At 40.2% G+C, this 25,108-nt stretch overlaps 1 protein-coding gene across 2 annotated transcripts in view; it reads right to left on the bottom strand.

Moving 5' to 3' along the window:
* LOC126248114 (run domain Beclin-1-interacting and cysteine-rich domain-containing protein) overlaps positions 1-25,108 on the bottom strand; it is a 155,579-nt gene that overhangs the window by 25,599 nt on the left and 104,872 nt on the right. Inside the window, exons 4-6 of one of the 2 annotated variants that reach the window (XM_049948790.1) lie at positions 23,582-23,700; positions 9,041-9,260; positions 4,000-4,131 (exon numbers count right to left, since the gene is read on the bottom strand). In XM_049948790.1, the coding sequence (XP_049804747.1) occupies positions 4,000-4,131; positions 9,041-9,260; positions 23,582-23,700 (471 nt within the window). Of the gene's footprint in view, positions 1-3,999; positions 4,132-4,244; positions 5,356-9,040; positions 9,261-23,581; positions 23,701-25,108 lie in introns of those variants that run through there. The other variant, XM_049948791.1, reaches the window with a different exon arrangement.

Raw genomic sequence — 25,108 nt, 5'->3', positions numbered from 1 at the left:
ACTTGTGTTCAGAGACTGTTATGGCATTTATAAACAAATCATGAGATACGTATAGAAAGTTTACAGTTTTATGGGTTTGAGGCAACACACACAAACTGACTACATATTATTTGACAGACAGTTGCCTGAAAGTAGAAATATTAGATGTAAGTAGTAAGAAATAATTCTCAGGCACGAAGAAGATCAAATAGGGAAACCACAGGGAAGAGTACTGGGCCTATTCCTGTTCTTTGATGAACATTGTACAATTTTTCTGTTAAACTTCTTTCTTTCTTTTCACTTATGTCAAATTTCCAGTAATCAAAATATTCATTTATGGAAGATATAATGCTCATATGAAAAGACGCCTCACTTTACATGTCAATTAATTACATCTAATAGCTGATAAATAAATAAATATATAAATCATCTGGTTTTGTTGACTGTGGTGACAAATATTAGGAAAATCTTCAATGTTTTCTCTCTCAGAATAGTGGCCGAATTTTCAAGTGACACTGCTGTGGAACATGGTAATTTCACATGCAGCTTCCCAGGCACACAACCCTCCTTGCTGTAAAGTGTCAGTGCACACACAGTCTAATTTTGGAATGATCCTTTGAGGCATGCTGAGAGAATGAACAGAAGATGACTTATTTTTTTAAGTTTCATTTTTCTCTCTCTGTTAACCGCAGTTCGGTTCTATTACATACAAGAGAAGTGTTGTGTGAATCAATTGGCTCAGTAGGAAAAGAAGAACAGGCACCCCTCAGCACCTAATTTTGGCACAGACTTTTATAATACAATGGATAACACTTCTATGTACAATGTTTATGAGGCAAACATATTGATAAAATCACACTGTCTTTAAAAAATTCTTATCTTTTGTATGCCCTGGAAACTTATGATGAAATCCAGCTACAACCTGCACATTGCATTGCTTCTGAGCCCTGTTTTTCCATGAACTTGACACATCTACCATTTACATTCACTCAAATCATATCTCATTTCTTTTCTTAGAAAGAACTGTTCTTAAGTTCTGTGATATGACTGATTCATACTCAAACCCTTTTATTATATCCACCTGATGGTTCTGCCTTACAATTCTGTGTATTGACAATATTCATTTTTGATTTTTTGAAAAAGACAAGGCAAAGGCAAGAGCCTGATGAGACAAGTGCCATAAATGCTATTTCAGTTTTTGGAAGGCCACGTGATAGACTTCCACAATCAACAATCTGAAATTTATTAACTTTAAAGGATTTGGTAGAAATCTGACTGGTCAGCTTTGGCTCTGAGGCGACTTTAAAGTCTCAGTTAATGCTCAATCTATCAGTGATACCTACTCTTTGCCCCATCCACGTGATTGGCTAAGCTCACTGGGGGGGGGGGGGGGGGGCAGTTCTTCTCCAAAACTGATTTATCTGAAGCCTATTTACAGGTTGTGTTGGATGAGGATACTAAATGGCTCTTTGTGATTAACATGCCCTTTGGGTTGTACCAATGTCAGTGCCTCCTGTTTGATATGCCTAGTGCCCCAGCGATTTTTCGGCGTTTTTTGGAAATACTGTCGATGTCTGTTCCAGGTTGTATCAACTATCTTGATCACACCACACTGACAGTTCCTTCCACAGGAGAGCATTCACGTAACTTAAGCACCTTGTTCACAGTCTTACGTACTGCAAGGTTGAAATGCCACTTGGCCAAGTCACACTTTTTTCAGCCATCCATTGTGTATTTCGGATTTGAGGTTTCTCGGGATTTATATCATCATGTTGTTGCGGTCACAGCTCTGCCTTGCCCTACAAATGTCAAAGAACTTCATGCATTTTTAGATAAAATTGCTTACTATCACAAATTTATTCTAGGTATGGCAGCATCTGCTGATTCCCTCCATGAGCTGCTCCACCAGAACTTTTCTTTTCAGCGTATGCTGGCCTGCGAGTGTGCGTCCACACTTTTGAAATCTAAATTACATTTTGTTCCTTATTTGGCTACTTTCCATCCAGGCCACCACCTCATTTTGGCAACAGACACTTCTCAGTATGGCCTTGGGGCTGTTCTCGCACATCGATGTGAGGATGTTTCCGAACATCCGATAGCTTATGCATCAAAAATGCTCAGCTCTACTCAGTAGCACTACTCCCAAACTGGAAAGGAAGCACTTGCTTTAGTCTATACCCTCAAAAAATTTCACCTCATTACTGACCACAAGTCCTCAGTTTTGTTGTTTACTCATTCTGCTTTGTCTCACTAAAACTATGAAACTTTTCGGCCTACCATGCAACATGCCTCTGAGGATGAACTGTCCTGGCTTCTGATAGGGCCTGATCCTGCTTTTCATCAGGATGAACTCCTTTGTTTTCACTCAGATGTTGAGGTGCAACATACAGCGCAAGGGAACACTGTCATTGCTGACTTGCCTTTTGCGTCATATTGTTCATATTCAGAATGGTTGGCTGGACATGATTCCAGGAAAGGATTCTGATCCTTTGCATAACTATTTTGCACTCCATCACCGCCTTTCAGTGTTTGGTGGTGTTGTTCTCTTAGCTACGGAGAGGCTGTTGCCTAGAGTTGTGATCCTGACCACTCTATGGCAGAATGTACTTCAGCTCCTACAACAGGGACGTTCGAGGTTCTCACGTACCAAGCTGTGTTTTGGCCTGGCATTTATGGTGAACTTGTATATCTTGTCACGGCCTGCTCTCTGTGTGCTACCAAACAGGTGGCATTGCAAGTGATGCTCTCTTTGTGGGCCGCACCACAGAATCCAAGGGAAAGCATAAAAACAACAGAATTTATCTACTTCTTTCAGTGCCTTGTTTCCTAATCTTATTCCGTCAGCTCAACTACATTTCATTACCTTTTATTCTCCTTTCAAGACACTGTCCATTCAATTCAAAAGCACTTCCAAGTCCTTTGCTTTCTCTGACAGAATTCAGAATTACTATGAAGTCATTGACAAAACACAAAGCTTTTATTTCTTCTCCCTTTAAAGCGCTTCCCAAATTTCTCCTTGCTGTTCTTCACAGCTTGCTCAATGTAAAGATTGAAAAATTCCTTTCTCAACCACTGCTTCCCTTTCATGTCCTTTGACTCTTACAACTGCCTTCCAGTTTCTTTATGAGTTGTAAATAAACTTTTGTTTCCTATATTTTACTCCTGCTACCTTCAGAAATTTAAAGAGTGTATTCTGGCTAACATTGTCAAAATGTTTTTCCAAATCTACAAATGCTATAAACGTTGGTTTGGCTTTCCTTAACTTGTCTTCTAAGATAAGTCTTAGGGTCAGTATTGCCTCACATGTTCCAACATTTCTCTGGAACACAAACTGATCTTCCCTGAGGTCAGCTTCTACCACTTCTTCCATTCTGCTGTAAATAACTTGCGTCAGTATTTTGCAACCATGACTTATTAAAGTGATAGTCCCGTAATATTCACACCTGCCATCATCTGATATCTTTGAAACTGGAATTATTACATTCTTCTTGAATTCTGAGGATATTTCGCCTGTCTCATATACCTTGCACACCAGGTATAATAGTTTAGTCATGGCTAGTTCTTCCAAGGATGTCAGCAGTTCTGAGGGAACTTCATCTATTCCAGGGACCTTGTTTTGGGTTAGGTTTGTCAGTGCTCTACCAACTTCTGTTCACAGTATCACATCTCCCATCTCACCTTCATCTACTTCCTCTTCTCTGTCTATAATATTCCATTCAATCCCGTTGTACAGCCACTCTATATATTCCTTCCGCTTTTCAGCTTCCACTTCTTTGCTTATTACTGGTTTTCTCTTTTCTCTAACAGCCTCTTTAATATTCCTGTAGGTGATACATCCAGTGTTGTAACGGTAAACTACCTCATTCAGCCCCAATGACTAAAAGCCCAACATATATATACAGAAGATATATACAACAACACAAGTGATCTGAGATTTCAGTTCAGACTTTGCCTTGACATACCTAGGACATGATAGGACATGAGAATTTTATACAACATAAAGTTAACTAAGACTCTCACCGAAACAGCGTAGAGATGAACATGTTCATATAAATATTCTCTTGGCCAAACATGTTTCTGAAGATCTTCAATGACAGGCTCCCTGCATGTAAACAGGTATGCACGAAGAAGATTTAGCTGTATTCGTAGAGTCTGTAATACATTATGATTATGTCATACAATGAAATAGTTTAGTTTTCAATTAATTACATTAAATGAGTTGTATTTCATGGAGACTGCTCTCTGGGATGTGGAAAGAAGTCAAAGATATACATTTAATTTAAGTGCAAAACAGTGAAATAACGTTACATTACTGTATTACAGCACTAATTATAATTATATACAGGGTGCACATAAAGTCCGGGAACATTTTCAATTATTTATTGAACAAGGACCAAATACTGTACAGATATCATACGTATGTCATTTTGAAGAAAAACCCTGAATTTTTTTTTTCCATGTCTACCGCCACAGTGTAGATTGTTAACTTGCTGATAGTCAGTACTATAATCCATTCATTATAAGAATAAACCTGATGTGAACATTGCACTATGTATTCTTACGCATTTGCTGGAACCTCATTGGATTTCCATTTCACATGGGATTGCAGCCAAGTCGTCTCAAGTACTGTCAAGTACGATAATAAGAGTACGTTTTTTGCTGTGCGTTACGGGCACATTGACTTAGCGATAATACAGGACAACAACTTTACCAATGCATTTAACTAGGACAGCACTGGCCTGTCAGCTGGCACAGCTAGCCTGCAGTGATGTGGCCCGCTGTAGTGCATACATAGAAAGAGACGAGCAGAGGAGCAATACAGCATTGGTTGTCATTTAATTTTTAAGCAGAATGAAATAATACACTGCATATCTCCCACAATACGCTCCTTAGACGACTAGACGAAAACCACTACACATTATCGTTTTTAGCTAACGTACTATTGTAATTATAAACAAGGAGGATGAAAATTCCTGACTTAACCACAGGGTAATTTTTTCTACACAAGCTGTGTGTAACGTAAGAGAGTACTGAAGGATTTCATCATATAGTTAAATACTGAAGCCACTGAAGGTACTACTTACAGTCAGTCATCTGGTAATCTCTGAGCTCCTTCCTTATCAGAATCCGAGAAATACATTTGAGTTCTGGAAGTGTTACCTGCTATGTTGATAAAGAGCCTACCAATGACAGAAACCACGAAGCCAACCAGGCACAGCATTTTCTCTTCTTCATTTATGATAAGCCGCTCTATATCCCACCAACTTTCGGCAGTGAGGTGTGAAAAAGCTGCATGTGTTATTTCCAGTATGTTTGGCAGCTTAACAGTCTTGTTACTTCTCAGGCCCAATCCCACAGCTTGGCTCCAGATCAGTTCTGTTGGGTTCATATTGTAATGGTACAATAGGAAATGTAAAAATGCAGCATTTGTGTGATGTGCTCGATGCTGTGAAAATGATTGTTTTTCATGTTTATTAGAAACAAGAAGATGTACATTATTCATAAAAAATGATGAGTTTTATAATTACAAGATTTAGGTATTTCAAACTGAACGAGGAAAAAAATTATAGTGGGGAGATTTGAACCGATGCACGAATAACCGCATTTAGTTCACATTTCTTTCCACTTCCGACTGCACTGCACGTTTAATGTGGATATGTTCACCAACTGCAGTATCAATATATACACCACTGCAAAAACTTCAAAGCCGATTATCTCTGTAAATTTATGAAAAACATTAAGAACAGCCTATTTCTCGGCACTTTTTAACCGTGTTCCATGTGTGTGTTTCACTATGGAACAGATAGCAGCCTCAGCCATTTTCATACTGCGCATTAACAGTGCAACAATCAGAGCACAACACTGCTGATGCTGTGACTGTACACAATTTTTTAAATAAAAACTACATAGCTAAAGCGTGATTAAGAAAAATGTTGATGGCTGTTAAAACATTTCAATATCTTTAAGTTTCATTTAACGTAACTTAGTAATAAGATATCTAATACATAAGTACGACCTACTTCCAAGAGCATAACAATACCAATGTTTGTGTGCCACAGCTTCTGACCAATCATCGCATTTGTGTTTGTTTACATCAGGTTCATTCTTATGACGAACGGATTATAGTCACAAACATGGCGAGTTCAGGGGCTGTTTCATGAAATGGCCTCCATGATCACCAGATCTCATTCCGTGTGACTTTTTTCTGTGGGGCCACATTAAAGATCTGGTGTATGTACCGCCTCTACCATGTGATGTAGCAGAGCTCCAGGAGAGAATACAGGAAGTGACTGCCACAGTCGATGATGCCATGCTGGGACAGGTTCGATTACCATATTAACATCTGCCAGGTCACTCATGGTCCGCATATTGAATGTTTGTAATATTTAAAAAAAAAAAAAAAAAAAAAAAAACCTTTCAGAGTTTCTCTTCAAAATGCAATATGTATGACACCTGTATAGTGTTAAGTTCTTGTGCTGTAAATAATTGAAAGTGTTCCCGGACTTTATGTACACCCTGTATTAAACTAAAATATTAAATTTAAGAGTTTATGTGAAGATGCTCTTCAATGGAGTGAAAGGAAATGCCCAAAAGAAAGTTCATTAATTCAGTCTTAAATTTCACTATCTTATCTACATGACATTTAATGTGCTCTGGTTGGTTATCGAATACATGTGCACCTGTACTTAAATTAAGCTCTTGAAGTCTTTGTAGAGGTTCTTTTTGGTCCTAATGTCATATTCACAATTCTTACTAATTTTTAAGGAAAGAGAAATAATGATAATGACAAAGGACATAAATGAAAATATGAACTGTGAAATAGTTGTCCAAATAACCAGTCTCAGCAGGATGTTTTTGCGTTAACACCACATATAATTCTTACAATACACTTCTGTTTTTTTGAAAATATAATACCTGTAACTTGAATTTTCCAAGAAAATGATTCTATAACTTGTTAGTTAATGGAAATAAGGAGAATAAACTAGTTGCTTCATTTTTAAATCTCCTATAGCAGTGATCATGTGTACCACAAACATAGCTGAACAAAGGAGATTCATGCAACAATTGAGTTTGTGATCTACCTGTTGTCCCAAAAACATAACACTTTCTACTTCTTGTATTTGGAAACCTACCTTTACAGCTTCCAGAGGTATGTGAAAGTCTTGAACTTTATGTACTAATCTTGTCAAAATTCAGTGATAATTAATTTGTCTTGAAACTATCTGATGATGTTTCCGAATAATTAGGCTTGTTCTATGCACTTACATTACACATTCTCCGACGCCCAATGAGTATTCAGTAGTGTTCTTATCGCTCTGCTGTGAATGCCGTAGCTAATGTGAGCATGAAATGCTATCGTAGCGAATCATATAGTGAATTTTTGTTCCATTTGTTGCACGCTGTCATCACTGATGTTTGTAGTAAGTGATACATTCCACATAAGGAGGTGAGACTTAATTTGCAAGATATATGCTTTCTTCAAGCAGAAGGCACGCGCCTGCATTCACTCGCACATAGGCTGAGAATCTGCAGTGTGCGCATATGTCATGCACTTTGCTTACCATCAGAGTTGGGCAAAATTTATTTTAATGATGTATAATGAATATAGATAAAAATATTATTAATTATTTGTGAATAACAAATATTATTCGAAAGATTATTCACTTACACAAATAAAAACATTTATTCATCATCTGCGAATAAAAAGTCTTATGAATAACAGATAAATTTGAAATCCAATGACATTTATTGGTCCAATTCTTTCTCATGTATTAAATGAATGTACCTTTTTTTTCCAAGCCACTTGATACAAACTGCTGGCCGCATGCTTCCTCAACGTGTGCAAAGCAAGTGATGGACAGCCAGCAATGCTGACATGGTTCTGCCATGTGGATGCAGTGCTCTAGCACCTAGGAAATGTGGTCAGCCAGCCATTGTCTTGGAGGGAACATTCTAACTAGGTTATAGTGGAACAAGGAAAAGATGCATATTCTCCGGTCAGAGTAAGCTGGCAGAGAGAAAGCCAATTCTGGAACCTACATTCTTCTCATAAAATCTGATGCCTCACATGATCTCCTTATGCCTCACATGATCTCCTTCCATTTTCCTATTGGTCGAGATTTGTGACCAAAGCTCTGCCAAGGTGTAAGTTCATTTCAGCAACCTCCCTGTGGGAACCACACATCATGTGCTACAATGTTGGACGAGGTGGGAGCAGACTCAACAGCAGGAAACTCAGAGCACAGAAGTGAGTTCAAAAATAAAATCTCTAGATAATTTATCCTTACTTTACTTTTTCTCTGCCAAAGCAACATGGCGAAGGCCACTTAATTTTTAGTTTTGGACCTCCGTTTCTGTATGGTGTCGTTTTTAGCCCTTTTTCCACATGCCTGTTTTAGCTGTCTTCTATTATGTCAGTTGGGACTGACATATAGTCATTTTATAACCCCTCTCTGTCTTCATGTTTTATAGTTTTGACTTGGGCGCATGTGACCCCAGCCGTTTTTTGCAGCCTACTAAAGCAAACCAAAACCAAACAAATCAGATCTGTGACACATCAGCACCTGTTCTGCTTTAAAGAGTGGGTAAGCCTCAGACTTCAACATTCTGTGATTAGGCATGGACTTCTAAAAGCTTATTGCCTAGTTATTTCAATAAGTTTCCATAAGATTCTCACACAACAGCTTCACTGTTTTTGAGATGCACGTTCCCAGGTTTTTCTGTCAAAGTCACTTATGTCAGTGGATTTCCCCTATTGCAGCCTGTATTGTCACCAGAATGATTCTGATACCCCAATTCTTCTCTACTCTGCTTATATACTTACATTACCATGTTACATTCCTGCAATACCACCAGACAGCATTCAATCTTGCTGTAGTCAGTTGTCGTAATGTTTTGGCTCATCAGTGTATGTAATAGGAATTGTGTATTGTACTTCCAAAACTGAACCCATACAATGATGTTTTTCACATAGAGAAGCTACACTTGAGCCACTATTGAACAGTTACAATATTGCAATAGGTAACATGATTATGGAACAAGAATGAGTGAACTTGCTCACCTGAAGCTGAGTCATTTCTTCTATTGCCAAATACAGCCGTGGATTCAGAACTTTCAGATCCAAAAGAGGATGATGCTGCACATCAGCCAAGAATGCAGCAGATTTTACAGAAACAGGATATCTTCGAAAATCCCAATTATGTATTACCCTCGCTGGAATGATCCATTCTTCGCCTACATGGCATTCAGAACAGAAGTATCCCCCACTGAAGGAGCAAACCCTGAAAAAATGATGTGAACGAGAATTTCCTTCAAAAAAGATGAGAAGAAAAACCAAGGGCAATTAAATGACAGAAATCATTGCCAAATATCAAGCTATCAAAATTACAATATGAATTACCTGTAAAGAACACTAATTTCTAGAAATAAAATAGTTTAACCAGAAAGGGAATGTGGAATTGCTGGAAATTAAAATGTCAGACAAACATTTTTATACACCCACAAGGGGTGGAAGTGTTAATTTACAAGTATAGGAGTACAATAGCAAACAGCAAATTCAGTTCATCATGGTACAAATGACAGCCATTATATAACAGCCAGGGTGAGAAATGGAATTGTCTTTTACTAGAATCCTCATAGAGTGTGCAGCACTGTGGATAAAAGTAAACAATTACAATATCAGAGGAAAATAACATTTTACTGTAGGAAAGCTGCACATATCCAGACATGCTCTCAAAATGTGCGGGTTGCCATTAAGTTAGATACACGATCTGGACTGGGTAGTCATCAACCTACACCGATTATAGATGATAACTTGCACAATATTCATTAGACCTCTACATCCTATACACTATGATATTGCTACAGGTGGCCTGCTCTGTTGGTGAGAGGTTCAATGATCTGAAAAGCCACAGAGGTGTAGACATATGCCAGTGATAAAGTGCGTGGTCTGGCTACAAAACGTCTCCTGGAATTCTTCCATACAATGAGACACATTTGATTGCTCTCTGTCACATACATAGCACTATGTTGTCACTGCCTCTTATATCAGTCCTAAAGGGTGGGGGTGAGGTAAGAGGTGGAGCACTACAGGTCATACATATCACAAATAAGCTTCTTACAATGGAAAGTCCAGGTAAAATATCAACAATATTATGAAAAACATACATTTCTACACATCATACACATGAAACACTGAATTGCAGACAGGCACAACAAAAAGACAGCTGTAAGTTGAGCTTTCAGTGAAAGCCTTCTTCAGAAAGGAAACACACACATTCACACAAGCGAGCACACCTCATTCACACATGACTGCTATCTCTGGCCAGAATTCAACTGTGTCAAACTAAGGCAGCAATCCGGAATGGAGTGGAAGAGGGGGAGGGATAGCAGGGTACAGGTGTGGGGGGAGAGAAGTGGGCACTGCCTGTTGGAGCATGCTGGGACTAGATGGTGGCAAAACAAGGCTGCTGGGCACAGTGTCAGGAGGCTATGGGGGAGGGAAGAGGGAAACAGGGAGTGGTAAAGCAGAGGAGCAGAGAGGTGGAAAGTCTGGTGGGTGCATTGACAGAGAGTGGTGCACAATTAGAGTGAAGGGACGTTAATTGGGAGGGGGGTAATAGATCGAGTGGAGAGGGTGGGGTCAGAAACTGTTGGGTGGAAGATGTGGGTTACAGTAGGTTACCATAGGTTGAGACTGGGCTGATTTTGAGTGCAGAGAATGTGTTGCAAGTATAATTCCCATCCACATTGTTCAGATAAGTGGTGGTAAAAGGGGAAGATCCAGATGGCCTGGGTTGTGGGGCAGCCATTGAAATCAAACCTGATATGTTCAGCTACATGTTGTGCCACAGAGTGGTCCACTCTGCTCTTGGCCACAGTTTGGTAGTGGTTGTACATCCTGGTGGACAGCTGGTCATGCCAATATAAAAAGCTGAGTAATGATTACAGCAGAGCTGGTGTATGACATGGCTGCTTACACAGGTGGTCCAGCCTCTGATGGGGTAGGACAAGCCTGTGATAGGACTGGAATTGGAAGTGCTGGGAGGGTTGATTGGGCAGGTCTTGAACATGGGTCTTCCACAGGGATATGATCCCTGTGGCAAGGGGTTGGGACTGGGTGGCCAGACTGCAGAGGAGAGATTTTTTTGTGTGGAAGGGATGGCAGCTATCAAAAGGGAGGTGTGGTTAGTGGGTTTAATATGGACGGATATGTGGATGGAACCATTGATGTGTAATAGTCTTTTTGTTGTTCCTGTCTGCAACTCAATGTGTCATCTTTACAGTGAGTAGCAATCTATCCTTTTCACAAATAAACTTCTTTCTACCTTGTTCACTCAGTTCTCAGTTTCTGTGAAACTAAACTATTTTCTGCCACTTTTTGCAATGTAGGGATTGAGACACTCACACATACACCATTGATTATGAGAGTTCTTCAAGTGCTCATGGACGTTTGATGTGGCTTCACAGAAGGAAACTGCATTTGCAGATCTGTGAATGGGAGAAAGGAGGAAGATTAGGGTTTCATGCCTCACTGATGATGAGAATATTAGAGACATTAAACAAATTTTATTTGAAAAAGAATGGGAAAGGAAACTGGCAGCGATTTTAAACAAGCACTATAATTTGCTTTAAGCCACATACATGCAAGTTCATTTTCAGTGGATATATAAATCATTATGAAATTGTCCAATAATTTACAATTACCCTGAATTAAAGGAAGATTAGGGTTTCACATACCATCTTGTATTAACTATGATGACATGACAGACAGACTATCCTTTGATGAATGCAGAAGTACAGCTTAAGGACAATGGACACTTAACAAAATAAATACAACATGACTGATGTGTTACAAGACATCACTGTCATTACAGTATATCAGATGGAAAATAGAGAAGGAAGGAAGGAAGGAAGGAAGGGACGGAAGAAAGGTAGGAAAGAAGATTAAGGTGTAAGATCTTATCGATAATGAGGCCATCCGACGCAGAACAGGAGCTCAGACTAAGGAAGGATGTGGTAGGAAATAAACCATCTCATCAATTGCCCTCAAGAAATTTATGGTAACCATGGAAAACCTAAATCTGTACAGCTGCTGACTTGCAAATGCAATGATTAAAAAAGTGAAGCAGTATGGTACCGTTGGCTGGAAGACCCTGAAGGTGGCTTCAGCTGCTGTAATGGACAAATTTTTCTGTCCCACACATACAATGGCACCTTTCCTTCGCAAAGTGAGAGAATTGTGCACATAAGTATATCTGGTAAGTGCAGGTGACTGTAGGTATTTGTGTTGGATGATGATGAGAAAAGGCAGAGGGTGAAACCCAGTGCTGGCAGATAGCCTACTCCTCTCAAATAGCACCAAGAGGGCTGCTGAGCTTAACATCCCCATCTGATGGATGGATCACCATCAACTGTACCATGTGCCCTTGCTTCATGAGAGACTGAGGAGAGGTTTTGGAATTTAATCCAGAACATGGGTGCAAAGACTGGTTGACACTGACTTTACGCCACCATCCCTCCTCCCTTTTACCATAAGGCAAAGGGAAAACAGCCAACAGTGTGTGGCATAGCCAAGTGTTTACCCATTCGAGTACTGACCACTATCAATGTTGCTTAACTGCAGTGATCTGATGAGAACTGGTGTATTCAATAGGCAAGACCATTGGATAATACAATGATTAAAAGGGAGGAAGCAAGAAAAACATGTTACAAGCTGAAATGACGATTAGATAAGGTCCAGCATACAACAGTGAAAAACAAGAATTAACTGCAAACAAAATAAGAGCAATAATAATAATAATAATAATAATAATAATAATAATAATAATTGCTACCGAAAGTGTTCGGAGACAATTTGCCAAATCTGTCACAAAGTGGTCAACAGCATGAAATATGCAGTAGAGTTACATCAATATGTTCTTAGAATTATGTCAAAAGTTTTCAGTCTTACAAGCAAAAGTATGGAAGACTGCTGACTTCCCATTAAAATTAAATGAAACACTATCATATTTCATACACAATTTCATTGCCAGCTATGTTAAAATTTGTCCAGTGGTATAGTAGACCTGAGCTTTGAATCACTAACTGTACTTTGGTAAGTCTTTCATTGGCAGACACTCACCCTTTATGAAGGGTAGTTACAAATTATCACCGTAAAAAAATAAATTTACATAATTAGTTTTTTACAAAATTATTTAGGCTTTTTCAGCCACTTGCTGACAGACTGCCTGTTAGCTTCTGTCTCAGGTTCTTCGGCCGACATTCAATTGATGATTTTTCTGACTTTTCGCCAGCACAAGTGGCTGGCATGGTCAAGGTTTCACCCTCCACTGTGGGTGGCTCATTGGAATTGAGCTCACAGCTGCAGCTTACACACGCCTGTCAGGCCAACATATGACGGCTTTTTCCTGGTCATTAACACTGTGGTTCTGCCCTTGCTACCTGGAACGGTCATTCACTGCAGCATGGGTACCAAGGATACACTCACATTGAAACTTTCCTCTTTCTTGTCATATTTGAGGATCTCTGGGGCTTCTCTGAACAAGTGTGCTTGGTAGCCCTTCTCCACAGCAAGGACTCCTGTGCTGGCAAATTTATTATGTGATTGGTCTCACACAGTACCATGGGTGATTTCTCCACCTGTCCCCATCTGCAGTACACCCCAACTCATTATGCTCAGGACAGTCACATATGCTGCTTCTTTAGGCTACAAAATTTCATGATTATCCCCCCACCCCTTCCCCATATTCTCCTGACTTAGCACCCAGTGGCTTCTTCCTCAGTCCTCAGATAGGGAAAGCATTGTGTGGCATGTATTTCTAGAATGACAACGAGATAAATTTTGAGGTAGAACGTTTCCTGAACAGCCAAAATGCAGATGTCTCCAATCAATGTCTCCATCAAGTGACCCATTGTTGGGAAATATGTGTCACGTTGTAGGGTAAATATGCAGAGAAGGACTAACACCATAACCAAGCTTCATGGTCACAACTTGATTGTTTTCATGGCGGCAATTAAAACTTTATGAGTATCTCGTGTACACTGTTCTTCATGAGAGCAAACAGCTCAATGGTTAATGGTCAATATATGAACAGCATGGAGTGAAGGTCACTTCATCACCCGCAGTCCCATACTTGGCATACAATTAATGCAGCAATTATCACAATAGATAAATCTTGCGAGGGTCATTCCATAAGTCATGGTAACTATGGTATCTCATGTGAATGTATGGCAATGCTGTAATCACAGTAAATACATTTGGAAGTCTGTGGCAAACATTACCAAAAGCAACTGACAGTTTGTGACTGCATGCAAAGATGGCTTGGTATTAGTGCCTGAAACATTCAGTGTGAGGTTGATTGTGCTACAAGATGGATCCTCCCCATCCACCCTACTCACCAGACCTCAATCAATGTAACTTTAACCTCATTCCACAACTAAGGAAACCCTTGTGTGGGTCGTACTATGCAAACAGAGTGAATGTCTTCCTGGCATTTCGGCAACAGGTGGCACACACTGATGGCAGTGCCAATGACATTCAACAACTTCCCCACTGCTGGAAATGCTGTATGCACTGTGGGACTATTTCGACACACAAAAGTTGATTTTGATTCATTCTTGTTCCATTTGTACTCGTGCACGATAAATTTACATAGAGTTCCAATGCATGTATTCCATTTCAACCTCTGCCGTGACATTCTGTACTGGAACCCTATTTTATGTCAGCATTCAGATACACACTGCCGTACTACTTCAATGCACATCGTGGGATTCTCATGTTGTCGCATTATCACAAGATACTGTTTTTGGAAGGCTAACCATACATCTTATACCATCCTGCTTTACTATTATTGTCCCCTATACTTCCAGCAAGACACACACACACACACACACACACACACACACAAATCTTATAACAGCTTCCTACCAAGTGCTCGACTCCTATCCCTCCAACTTTCACCACTAATTCATACATTATATTTTAAGAGCTGCTGTTTAGTGTTAGGAGACTACAACCATTAGCCAATGAATAAGAGATACATGCTGTGTTACAGACAGATAACTCCTGTCAAAAGTGAATGGAATAATTCCTCATGACAATGATTGAGACACTGTCAGACCTAATACTGAAAGTTTAGCAAGAGATAGGCGGGATACGCTATGTCGGTGCATTTTGTGGCCAGATTATAGGTGCCTGACAAACACGACATCCCATTTCTGAGATCTTGCATACAATGACATTTTCATGTGACACAGAGTCAAGTTTGTAATTTGAGTGTCTTGACTCAGGGAAAACAGAAGCCACCAGAGTCAGCATCTGCGACCAACAATGGGTGAGTAATAGAGTTTGTCATCAGTTATTACAAACTGTGATAGTAGACAGAATGGTCACTGCGCATCAAATAACTCACCAACTCAATGCTGGCCAACAACTGATGAGCAGCCATATCATTCAGAATCCAACATATTAGGAACACCAGCGATTGCAATGAATTAGTCATAAAATATTATATAGAACAGTCTTGATTGCATAAAAACACTTTTATTCATTAGTGGTGACTGGTTTCAACCCGATGTGGATCATCTTCGGACTATAATCTGTAATTTAGAGTACAACAGAAAAGAGTGAAACATTTAATGTAATAAACATTAAATTAAACATAAATTAATGCTCAGTGATGACGTATAGAGATGATGGTGTGGAGCAGGTACTGTAGATGCCACCCACTGATGTCGACTGCTGACTATGTGGCGGTGTCATGGAGTTAAATAGCAGAAGCCCCACCCCTATCCCGTCGCCCTATGTCATCTTTAGCCAATTCTTTCTTTCTTTCACTGGTGCCATGTCCCGCACTGACGCAGGGTCGGCATTGTTAGGAACGGATTTGGCAAGGTTAGTAGGAAGGGGTGGCCGGATGCCCTTCCTTCCGCCACCCCGTACCCCCCCGGGACGGAATTAGTGTAACCCAGCTGTCTGCATCTAGTGTAATTCATGGAATAGTGCGAACATGTTCAGATGTCGGTGAGTCGTGTAACTGAGGCGGAACGTGGGGACCATCCCGGTATTCACCTAGTGGGATGTGGAAAACCACCTAAAAACCACATCCAGGCTAGCCAGCACACCGGCCCTCGTCGTTAATCCACCGGGCAGATTCGATCTGGAGCCGGCGCGCCTACCATAGTCCAGGAAGCAGCGCGTTAGTGCTCTCGGCTATCCTGGCAGGTTGTCATCTTTAGCCAATGGGGTACAACATAAGCGATACATGTTATACTTCATGAGTATAAACCATAATACTATGCTAGGTATTATTGTAAGTTATAGCTAAGTAACAATTTATATGCTCTACAGTTAAAATTTCATATAATATAATGTTAAAAAATATAATTGACCAGCCAGTGGCATCATGTTATTAGACTGACTTATGTGGGATTTTATGTACATCAAAGGTCGGCTGTACGACACTGCTCGTTACATAGTGACATGGACACCTTATCAACAGTGATCAAAGATGCTACACCATTGACGTACTGTAATCAGGAGTGCATAGTTCCACGGCGAGAGAGAATACATCATACTAGAAAGCAGTTGGATGCAAACGGACGCGAAGTAATCGCCGTCCACTTGTGATTGTCAGAGTCACTCTTGGCTTTGGACTGGGAATGGATTGATGCAGCCACAGTAGCACAACAAATGTCATCACAGAGGGCAACCACAGAAAGGCAGAAAGGGAAATTCAGCCGGATTTAACAGCAACAGCATGGAGCAGAGCGGAAAACAACAGAACGTGCCGTTATTAACATGATGACCAGAAACATCAACGCAGGTGCCATGTTGGCTCTCAAGATGGGGCTTAATTATGCACCCCCTTTTCTGACAATAAGTGGCATGGAATGAGCAGTTCACAAGATGCCCAGTGAAACTGTAGAAGAAATTTGCCGAGAAATGAGCTGCATTCTTTCTAAATCCAAGCCACCAACTTCGAACATGACAAGAGCTGAGCATAATGATCTTCGTGAACTCTGCAACGATTCACACCTCAAAGTCCTGCCAGCTGACAAGGGCAATGCAGCCGTCATTATTTGGTTGATGCTGGAGGAGGAGACATATCAAAAACTGTCAAAGGACCCAAATTCAAGAATAATGAGGAAGACGTCAGAGCTTCTCAAGAGGTCTTTGCTGGAAGAGAATGTCATCAAAAATCTCTTCCCTTTCCCTCAGGCACCTCGACCACCTACATTGTGTGGCCTTCCAAAGGTTCACATGAAGAACACTCCTGTATGCCCCATTGTGAACACCATTGCATTGCCGACTTACAGGCTCGCGAAACATCTTGCCAACCTCCTTATCCCACACGTTGGTCACTGTGTGCACCACATCAAGAATACAGCTGACTTCATCAGTCTTGGAGAAGGGGATATTATGGTCAGCTTTGATGTAGTGTCATTGTTCACGTGCGTTCCCATTAAAGACTCTATATATCTGTCTCCCAGTTATTCGACGGCAGTGTTGTGGATTTATTCAAGCATACTCTGGCGTCATCGTATTTGTTGTATGATGGAGAATATTTCAACCAGACAGACGGCGTTGGGATGGGAAGCCCATTAGCTCCACTTGCAGCCCATCTGTTCATGGAGTACTTTGGAAACATCACCCTGGATACAGCTCCTGAAAAGCCTAGTTCCTTTTATCGTTACGTTGATGACGTGTTCACTGTCTGGTCTCATGGACATGAAAAACTGGGAGAATTCTTGGAGCACTTCAACAACATCCATGACAAAATCAAGTTCACGATGGAGACAGAGACAGATGGTGCCTTGCCGTTCCTTGATGTCCTCATCTGCCACAAAGCAAATGGGTGTCTCAGCCACAGCATTTACCAGAAACCCACCCACACGGGCCGATATCTGCATGCTAACAGCTATCACCATCCATCGCAGGAAAGTTCTGTTCTGAGGACCTCATTCCATTGAGCCGAAACCGTCTCAGAGTCTGAAAACTTGCCGAAGGAACTGAGCCACTTATGGAAAGTATTCAAGGAAAACGGCTACAACAACCGCCAGATTTCGCAAGCTATCTCTCTGAAAATACGTAAGCAGAAAGACTCCAAGGAGGACTGGAAGAAGTTTGCATTCTTGCCGTTCTGTGGCGCATTAACAGGAAATATAAGCCAGCTCCTAAAGAGGCATAAAATGAATTCGGTCTTCAGGGCTCCAGCAAAAATTCGACAACTCTTGAGGCCTGTGAAACACGACATAGGCCTCAGAATGCCAGGAGAATATAAAATACCATGTAGGTGTGGACAGTACTATATCGGGCATAAAGTGCATACCATTGAACAGCCATGTGTAGGACATGAGAGATGTTTCTGTCAATGGTACCCAGAGCAAACAGCAGTAGCAGAGCACACATTAGAAAACGGTCATCATATTGCATTCGACGAGACATCTATTATCACACGGACCAACAGCTTTTGGGATAGCATAATAAAAGAAGCGAACGAAATAAAAATTTGTGACAATACACTCAATAAAGACGGCGGCCTGCAGCTAAGTACAGTGTGGGACCCGGCCATTGGAAGGTTGACACGGGCACGGCAGCCGCACAACGCATACATTACCATATATGGTGCTGGAGTGGGTACCAGTGACGTCACGTTAGGCAGCGCGGCTATATAAGGACAGCAGCAACAACCAGAAGACAGTCACCACTTGGCAATGGCTGAGGATTACTCGGCCGAAAGCTCGTGGATTTCAAACCACTCGACATGGCTGGAAGCCTGAGAAACCTTTATTAATACTGTAATCAGTTTGACCATTAATGAATGGTCTTCATATTTGTGTTGGCTGTCAGTTGTCCTACAATGCCGACCGCCAACATTTTATGCAGTGCCATGTACTGCAGAAAACACTTGTAACCATTGTCCGGCATTGCTAGTAACACAGCCACTCTAATAACACATATAGAATGCTGTGTAATCATTGTTTTGAACTTAATTACAAATAAATGTTTGTAAAAGGTTTCTGCATTGGAGCTAAAATATAAAGGAAACGGCTTAATATACAATAGCAATTTATATATTTTACAGTTAAAACTTTACATAACTTAAAAAAATGTTACTGACTAACCTAAGGCATTCATTAACAAATTAGTGGATTACATTCTGTGGGATTTTGTGGACACCAAAGATGGGCTGTAGCATGTCGCTGATTACCTAGTAATGTGGATGCCTTATTGATAACGACCAAAGATATTGTGCTTCTGCCATACTGCTTTTGGTTTGGCCATGTATGATCTTCATATCTGCATTGTTTGCAAGTCTTCCTTCAGTGCCAACCAACAATATTGCATCACAAATATGAAGACCATACAAGGCTGAACCGAAAGCAGTACAGCGCCTTTTTTAAGCTATCGATAAGGCGTCCTTGCTAGGTAACGAGAGATGTCCTACAGCCCACCTTTAGCGTCCACAAACTCCCACAGCACTTAGCCTATTAATGTGATAATGAATGCCCTTGGCTGCTCAATTACATTGTTTCACATTATACTATGTAAAATTTTAACTGAACAACATATAAATTGTTATGGGTAGATTAAGCTACTTCCTCCATACTTTAGCCCCAATGTAGAAAACTTTTACAAACAGTTATTTGTAATTAAATTCAAGACAATGATTACATAGCACTCTATAGATATTATTACGGTTGTGGTGTTGCTGGCGAAGCTGGACAATGGTCACACGGATTTTCTGCAGTACATGGCACTGAATAAAATACTGGTGGTCAGTGTTGAAGGACAACTTACATATGTAGGTCATACGTGGCCAAACTGCAGTATGGCAGCAGCGTAGCAGCTTTGATCTCTACCAATAAAGTGTCTGCTTGCTACATAAACAGCAGCATCCTATAGCCCATCTTTGGTGTGCACAAAGTTCTGCAGAGGGCAGTGTAATATGTTAACTGATGCCACTGGCTGGTCAATTACATTTTATTACATTATATAACATTTTAACTGCATAACATATAAATTGTTACTTAGGTATAACTATCCAGCTTAGTACAGGTTACAGCACAGGAAAAGCACGTTTCTTAAACTGCTAGTACTTGGTGACAAGTGGGGGTATTGACCTTGACTGACAATTGGCAGACAGCTCAGACAATGCAGTTTCAGTAGCTATGGAGGATTGGAGTGTAGAGCATTGTGCGTTCACGGTCGAGTAGTTCTTTAGAAACAATGATTCTGAGGTCATGGTTCAACGTCTTATTTTTTCAAAAGTTTCAAGTCGGACTTCGAGACACATTCCCATATTGAAACACTATATTTTGATGGGTTGCAGCATTTAGCAGTACTGGATCTGTGATGAAAAAGAAACCACCTGCTCTTCCCAGTTCAGTTTGAACTCCAGAAAGCATAGACAGATGAGAACAGCAGTTCTTGCTACTCCAAAACAATCCGCTAGGCGACAGGCTGCATCATTGGGTATGTCACATCACATCTTATTTGATGATATCAAATTTCACCCACAAAAAGTAATGATTGTCCAGCAGCTAAGTGAAATGGATTTTGTGCAGTGCAGAGAATTTTGTGGCATGATGGACGCTATTCTAACAAAAGATGCAGATGTTCCAGTACTTATGAGTGATGGAGCCTGTTTTCATCTGGATGGTTAAGTTAATTGTACAGAACTGTCAGCACGGGGTGTCAGAGAACCCACGTGAACTACACCAAAATCTTTTCCACAGCTCAAAAGTGACAGTGTGATGCAGCACCTCCAACATAGGGATTGTTTGACTTACTTTTCTGAAGAGGGATGAACCATAGTTACTGTGACATGAGTATGCTACATCAAAATGTTAAACAACTTTCATCATTCTGAACTTGAAAGGCGTCAAGTGAATATGAGAGAAATGTGGTTCCAACAGGATGGTACCACAGCTCACGTGGTGGGAGCATTAATGAAAGTGGTTCGACAAATGATCCCAGGACATGTCATTTCACGGTATGGTGGTGCCCTTGAACCCCACACTCACCCCATCTATTGATCTGTGAGTTCTCTTTGTCGCGCTACTTGCAATCACGAGCGTGCATGAACAAGGACTGCACAATCAATGATCTCAAAATTTCCATTTGTCCGGAAATTGAAGCTGCACTGAATAAAATGGTGGAGAGAGCCATGTGTAATTTCCAGGAGAGGATCCAAATTTTTATGTCTGGCAGGAAGGACATCAGGCCTCAACGACATTATTTTACAAACCTAATTAAGGTAGTTAGGTTCCAAAAATGCAAAAAGTACTATAAGTGAATGCAAGACATTTTAAAAATAAAACCAGGTTTCAGTTACTCAATAGTGAAAAATGCTTTTCCTCTGCTTCAGCCTGTATTAAGGTTTATATTATATTGTATGACATGTATTACACACATTGTATCCTATTGGCTAAATGTGATGTAGGATGACGGGCAAGGAGCAGGGCTTCTGCTATTAAACTCCTGGACACAACCACATAGTCAGCAGTTGGTGGTATCCACAGTTCCATTGTCTCCACACACTATCACTGGGTATAACATCACATAATTTTGTTTAACTTAAATTTCATTACATTACATGTTACCTTCTATTCTATTGCACTCTAAAAAACAGAGTACGATCCAAAGGTGATCCACATCAGGCCGAAAACAGTCACCAATTATGAATAAAAGTGTTTTTATGCAATCAAGACTGTTCTATATAATATTTTATTACTATATCATTCATAGTTTTGCTAAAACTACCAAGATGAGAGACCATTGCCAATAAATAAAACTATCCACTAACATTTTGGTCCCTTTGTCTGTGTGACATCTTCAGGGATAAAATACCACCAAACATCTCTGAAGATGTTTCTTCCAGATGGGGACAAAAAGTTATTTAATAGTTTTGTGCCATCAGCTACACCTGCAAACCCAGAAATTTCAAGAGAATTAAACATCACCCATGGAACCCTTCACTGCATATCACTGAAAAGCATCACCTTGTCATAGGGTACAGCAGCCACTGCCCCACACAGAAACCACTGAACATTGCACAGCACAGGGTACAGCAATTAGCATGGGAGCAGAATCATCATCATTTAACACACAATGAATGGAAAATGACCACTTGAAGTCATGAGTTGTAGTACATGGCAGTTCACTCTGATGACAGGGTATGTGTATGTTGGAAATCACATGAGACAATACACCCTGACTGCCAACAAGGCACCATTCAGGCAGCCAGTGGAGGTATTCTCACATGAGTGATGTTTACATGGGATGAAATGAGGTTCCTGATACTTCTGTCATTGCCTCTCATTAACAAAAGATAAATGGGCCTTATGTCTAAATCATTTAAATTTATTTGTTTGCCTACATCATAACAGTCCACCATGCCATCACTTCTAAATTTCATTAAAATGTGCTCTGGTCCTAGTTCTGATGGTTAGTTATGAGTTATGGGCAGCATGTGTGTGTTCATGGATCAAGATGACTTGATTTCTGTGTGTCATGGAGTCCATGGCATGCTGTGATGCTGCTGTCACCAGGGTGAAAAGGAGTCCTACATGATATTTGGGAGTTGTCCCCATTTCAACTACAGGTGTGAGTAACATGGATCTATGACACAGGACAGGGAGGCCAGGCAACTAAACCAATGAAACCCATAAGTGTGAACTAAAAGCTTAGTGTCAGTATCAGTCATTATGTGAGACACACACTACAGCTATTCATCTCACAAAAACTATTTCAGGTGTTCAAGACCATTCTGTTGTGAAGTTCTGTTCATCTCTGGTGAATGTACTGTCTAATACACTTCACCTAGGGGGTGGGGGGAATACAGTGTAAATAAAAAAGGTTAAGGTCAAGTTAAATAAATTATCCTAACATGATAACCTACAATAATTTCTTAGCCTCAAAGGTATTAAATCAAACGCTTTACACAAATGGATATCAGCTTATTGCAAATTGCAAAAACCAAGACAGTTTGAAGCAGCCAATAGTAGTTTCGGTGCTAAACCCAAATGTGATTTAACATAAGCAATACCAACACATCTGCATCGATACTCCACGATCCACCTCACAGTGCATGGCCTGCACACATTTTCAGTTGTTTATCAATAAAAGGTTAAGAAAAACAAACAGGATGCATCATAACATTGTAAAATTGATGAGACTCCTGTCTTCAACTGAGTGATTCATGAAAAGTACTTATTCTTTGGAGAATAAGATTTAGGAAGCTCTATGAGTCACTGCCAGAAATCACCAATATCACCTGCAATATATTTCATTTACTGCACTGCACATTTACTAAGTTGCAATTAGTAAATGCAAATATTGTGTAGCATTACTTTACTGTGTTATACTTATAAGGAAGTGTTAAAACTTACATTGTACATATTTCATTATGTATCACACTGCTTAATTATTTTTCAATCTCACATTTTTGAAGTTATATTGCCAAATTGCAAGATGACAAAAAGGTTTACAAAATAAATGTGAGTGTCTATCAAACTTATTTTACACAGTTATCTTTTTATTCCAGTAAGAAAGATATAAGTATTTTCAGATGAGGTGGAGTGTGCTCATCCATACCTAGCTTTCCCAGCATTAATTCCAACAGCACTTCCACACCCTCTACAAGTATAATTTTGTGCATCGAGGCCAGTTTCTCTTGCAAGTTTCCCTAGCTGCTGAACGAAACACGTAAATTCCTAAAACACATGTAATGTATACATAAGAAAATCTTTGTTGGTAATTTACACACTACAATCATATATTAAAATAAATTGTAAAATGTATTTCAAAATGACTTGTCCAAATGAAGAGATAGTCGCCTCCACTTTCTTGATAGTAGAGGAGATTTAAAGAGAAATAATGAATTAAAGCTATGTAACATCTAGGAACACCAAATTTTGCACTTGTGAAGCAGAAAATGACTTTCTACTGTGTACAACTGTATTACTTTTTCCCAATACTTCATTAACTCTTTCCAGATTCTAATGCTGACTGGCAAACAATAACAGGTTGACATACAATACTAGTAATTATAAATTATTATAGTTTAATTGCAGTTCAATATTATTCAAGGGATTTTTTGATATGCGGAATTATATTTTTCATAGCAAATTGTTTTGCAGAGTGAAACTGTTGCCAACAGAGAGAGAAAAGAAAGTTTTGACAGCATTACTGATGTGCTGCCTGATGGACAGCAAAGTCCACTCACAGGGGGAGAGAAAGAGAGCGAGAGAGAGAGAGAGAGAGAGAGAGAGAGAGAGAGAGAAACACGCGCACAAATGTCTTCTATTCAGTCAGTCCACATTATTATGACCACCTCAAAATTTGATCTCAGCAGCATATAATACATGAGAACCACATATCATAAGTTAGAATGATAGGTATATAAGATATGTATCTACAATGACCCCCCCCCCCCCCCCCCCACGAACCATGGACCTTGCCGTTGGTGGGGAGGCTTGCATGCCTCAGCGATACAGATAGCCGTACCGTAGGTACAACCACAACGGAGGGGTATCTGTTGAGAGGCCAGACAAACGTGTGGTTCCTGAAGAGGGGCAGCAGCCTTTTCAGTAGTTGAAAGGGCAACAGTCCGGATGATTGACTGATCTGGCCTTGTAACAATAACCAAAACAGCCTTGCTGTGCTGGTACTGCGAACGGCTGAAAGCAAGGGGAAACTACGGCCGTAATTTTTCCCGAGGGCATGCAGCTTTACTGTATGATTAAATGATGATGGCGTCCTCTTGGGTAAAATATTCCGGAGGTAAAATAGTCCCCCATTCAGATCTCCGGGCGGGGACTACTCAAGAGGATGTCGTTATCAGGAGAAAGAAAACTGGCGTTCTACGGATCGGAGCATGGAATGTCAGGTCCCTTAATCGGGCAGGTAGGTTAGAAAATTTGAAAAGGGAAATGGATAGGTTAAAGTTAGATATAGTGGAATTAGTGAAGTTCGGTGGCAGGAGGAACAAGACTTCTGGTCAGGTGACTACAGGGTTATAAACACAAAGTCAAATAGGGGTAATGCAGGAGTAGGTTTAATAATGAATAGGAAAAAAGGAACGTGGGTAAGCTACTACAAACAGCATAGTGAACGCATTAT

This window comes from Schistocerca nitens, chromosome 3 (assembly GCF_023898315.1).
Source record: "Schistocerca nitens isolate TAMUIC-IGC-003100 chromosome 3, iqSchNite1.1, whole genome shotgun sequence".
In the NCBI taxonomy this organism is placed as follows: domain Eukaryota; kingdom Metazoa; phylum Arthropoda; class Insecta; order Orthoptera; family Acrididae; genus Schistocerca; species Schistocerca nitens.
This window is presented reverse-complemented; position numbering and strand designations above follow the sequence as displayed.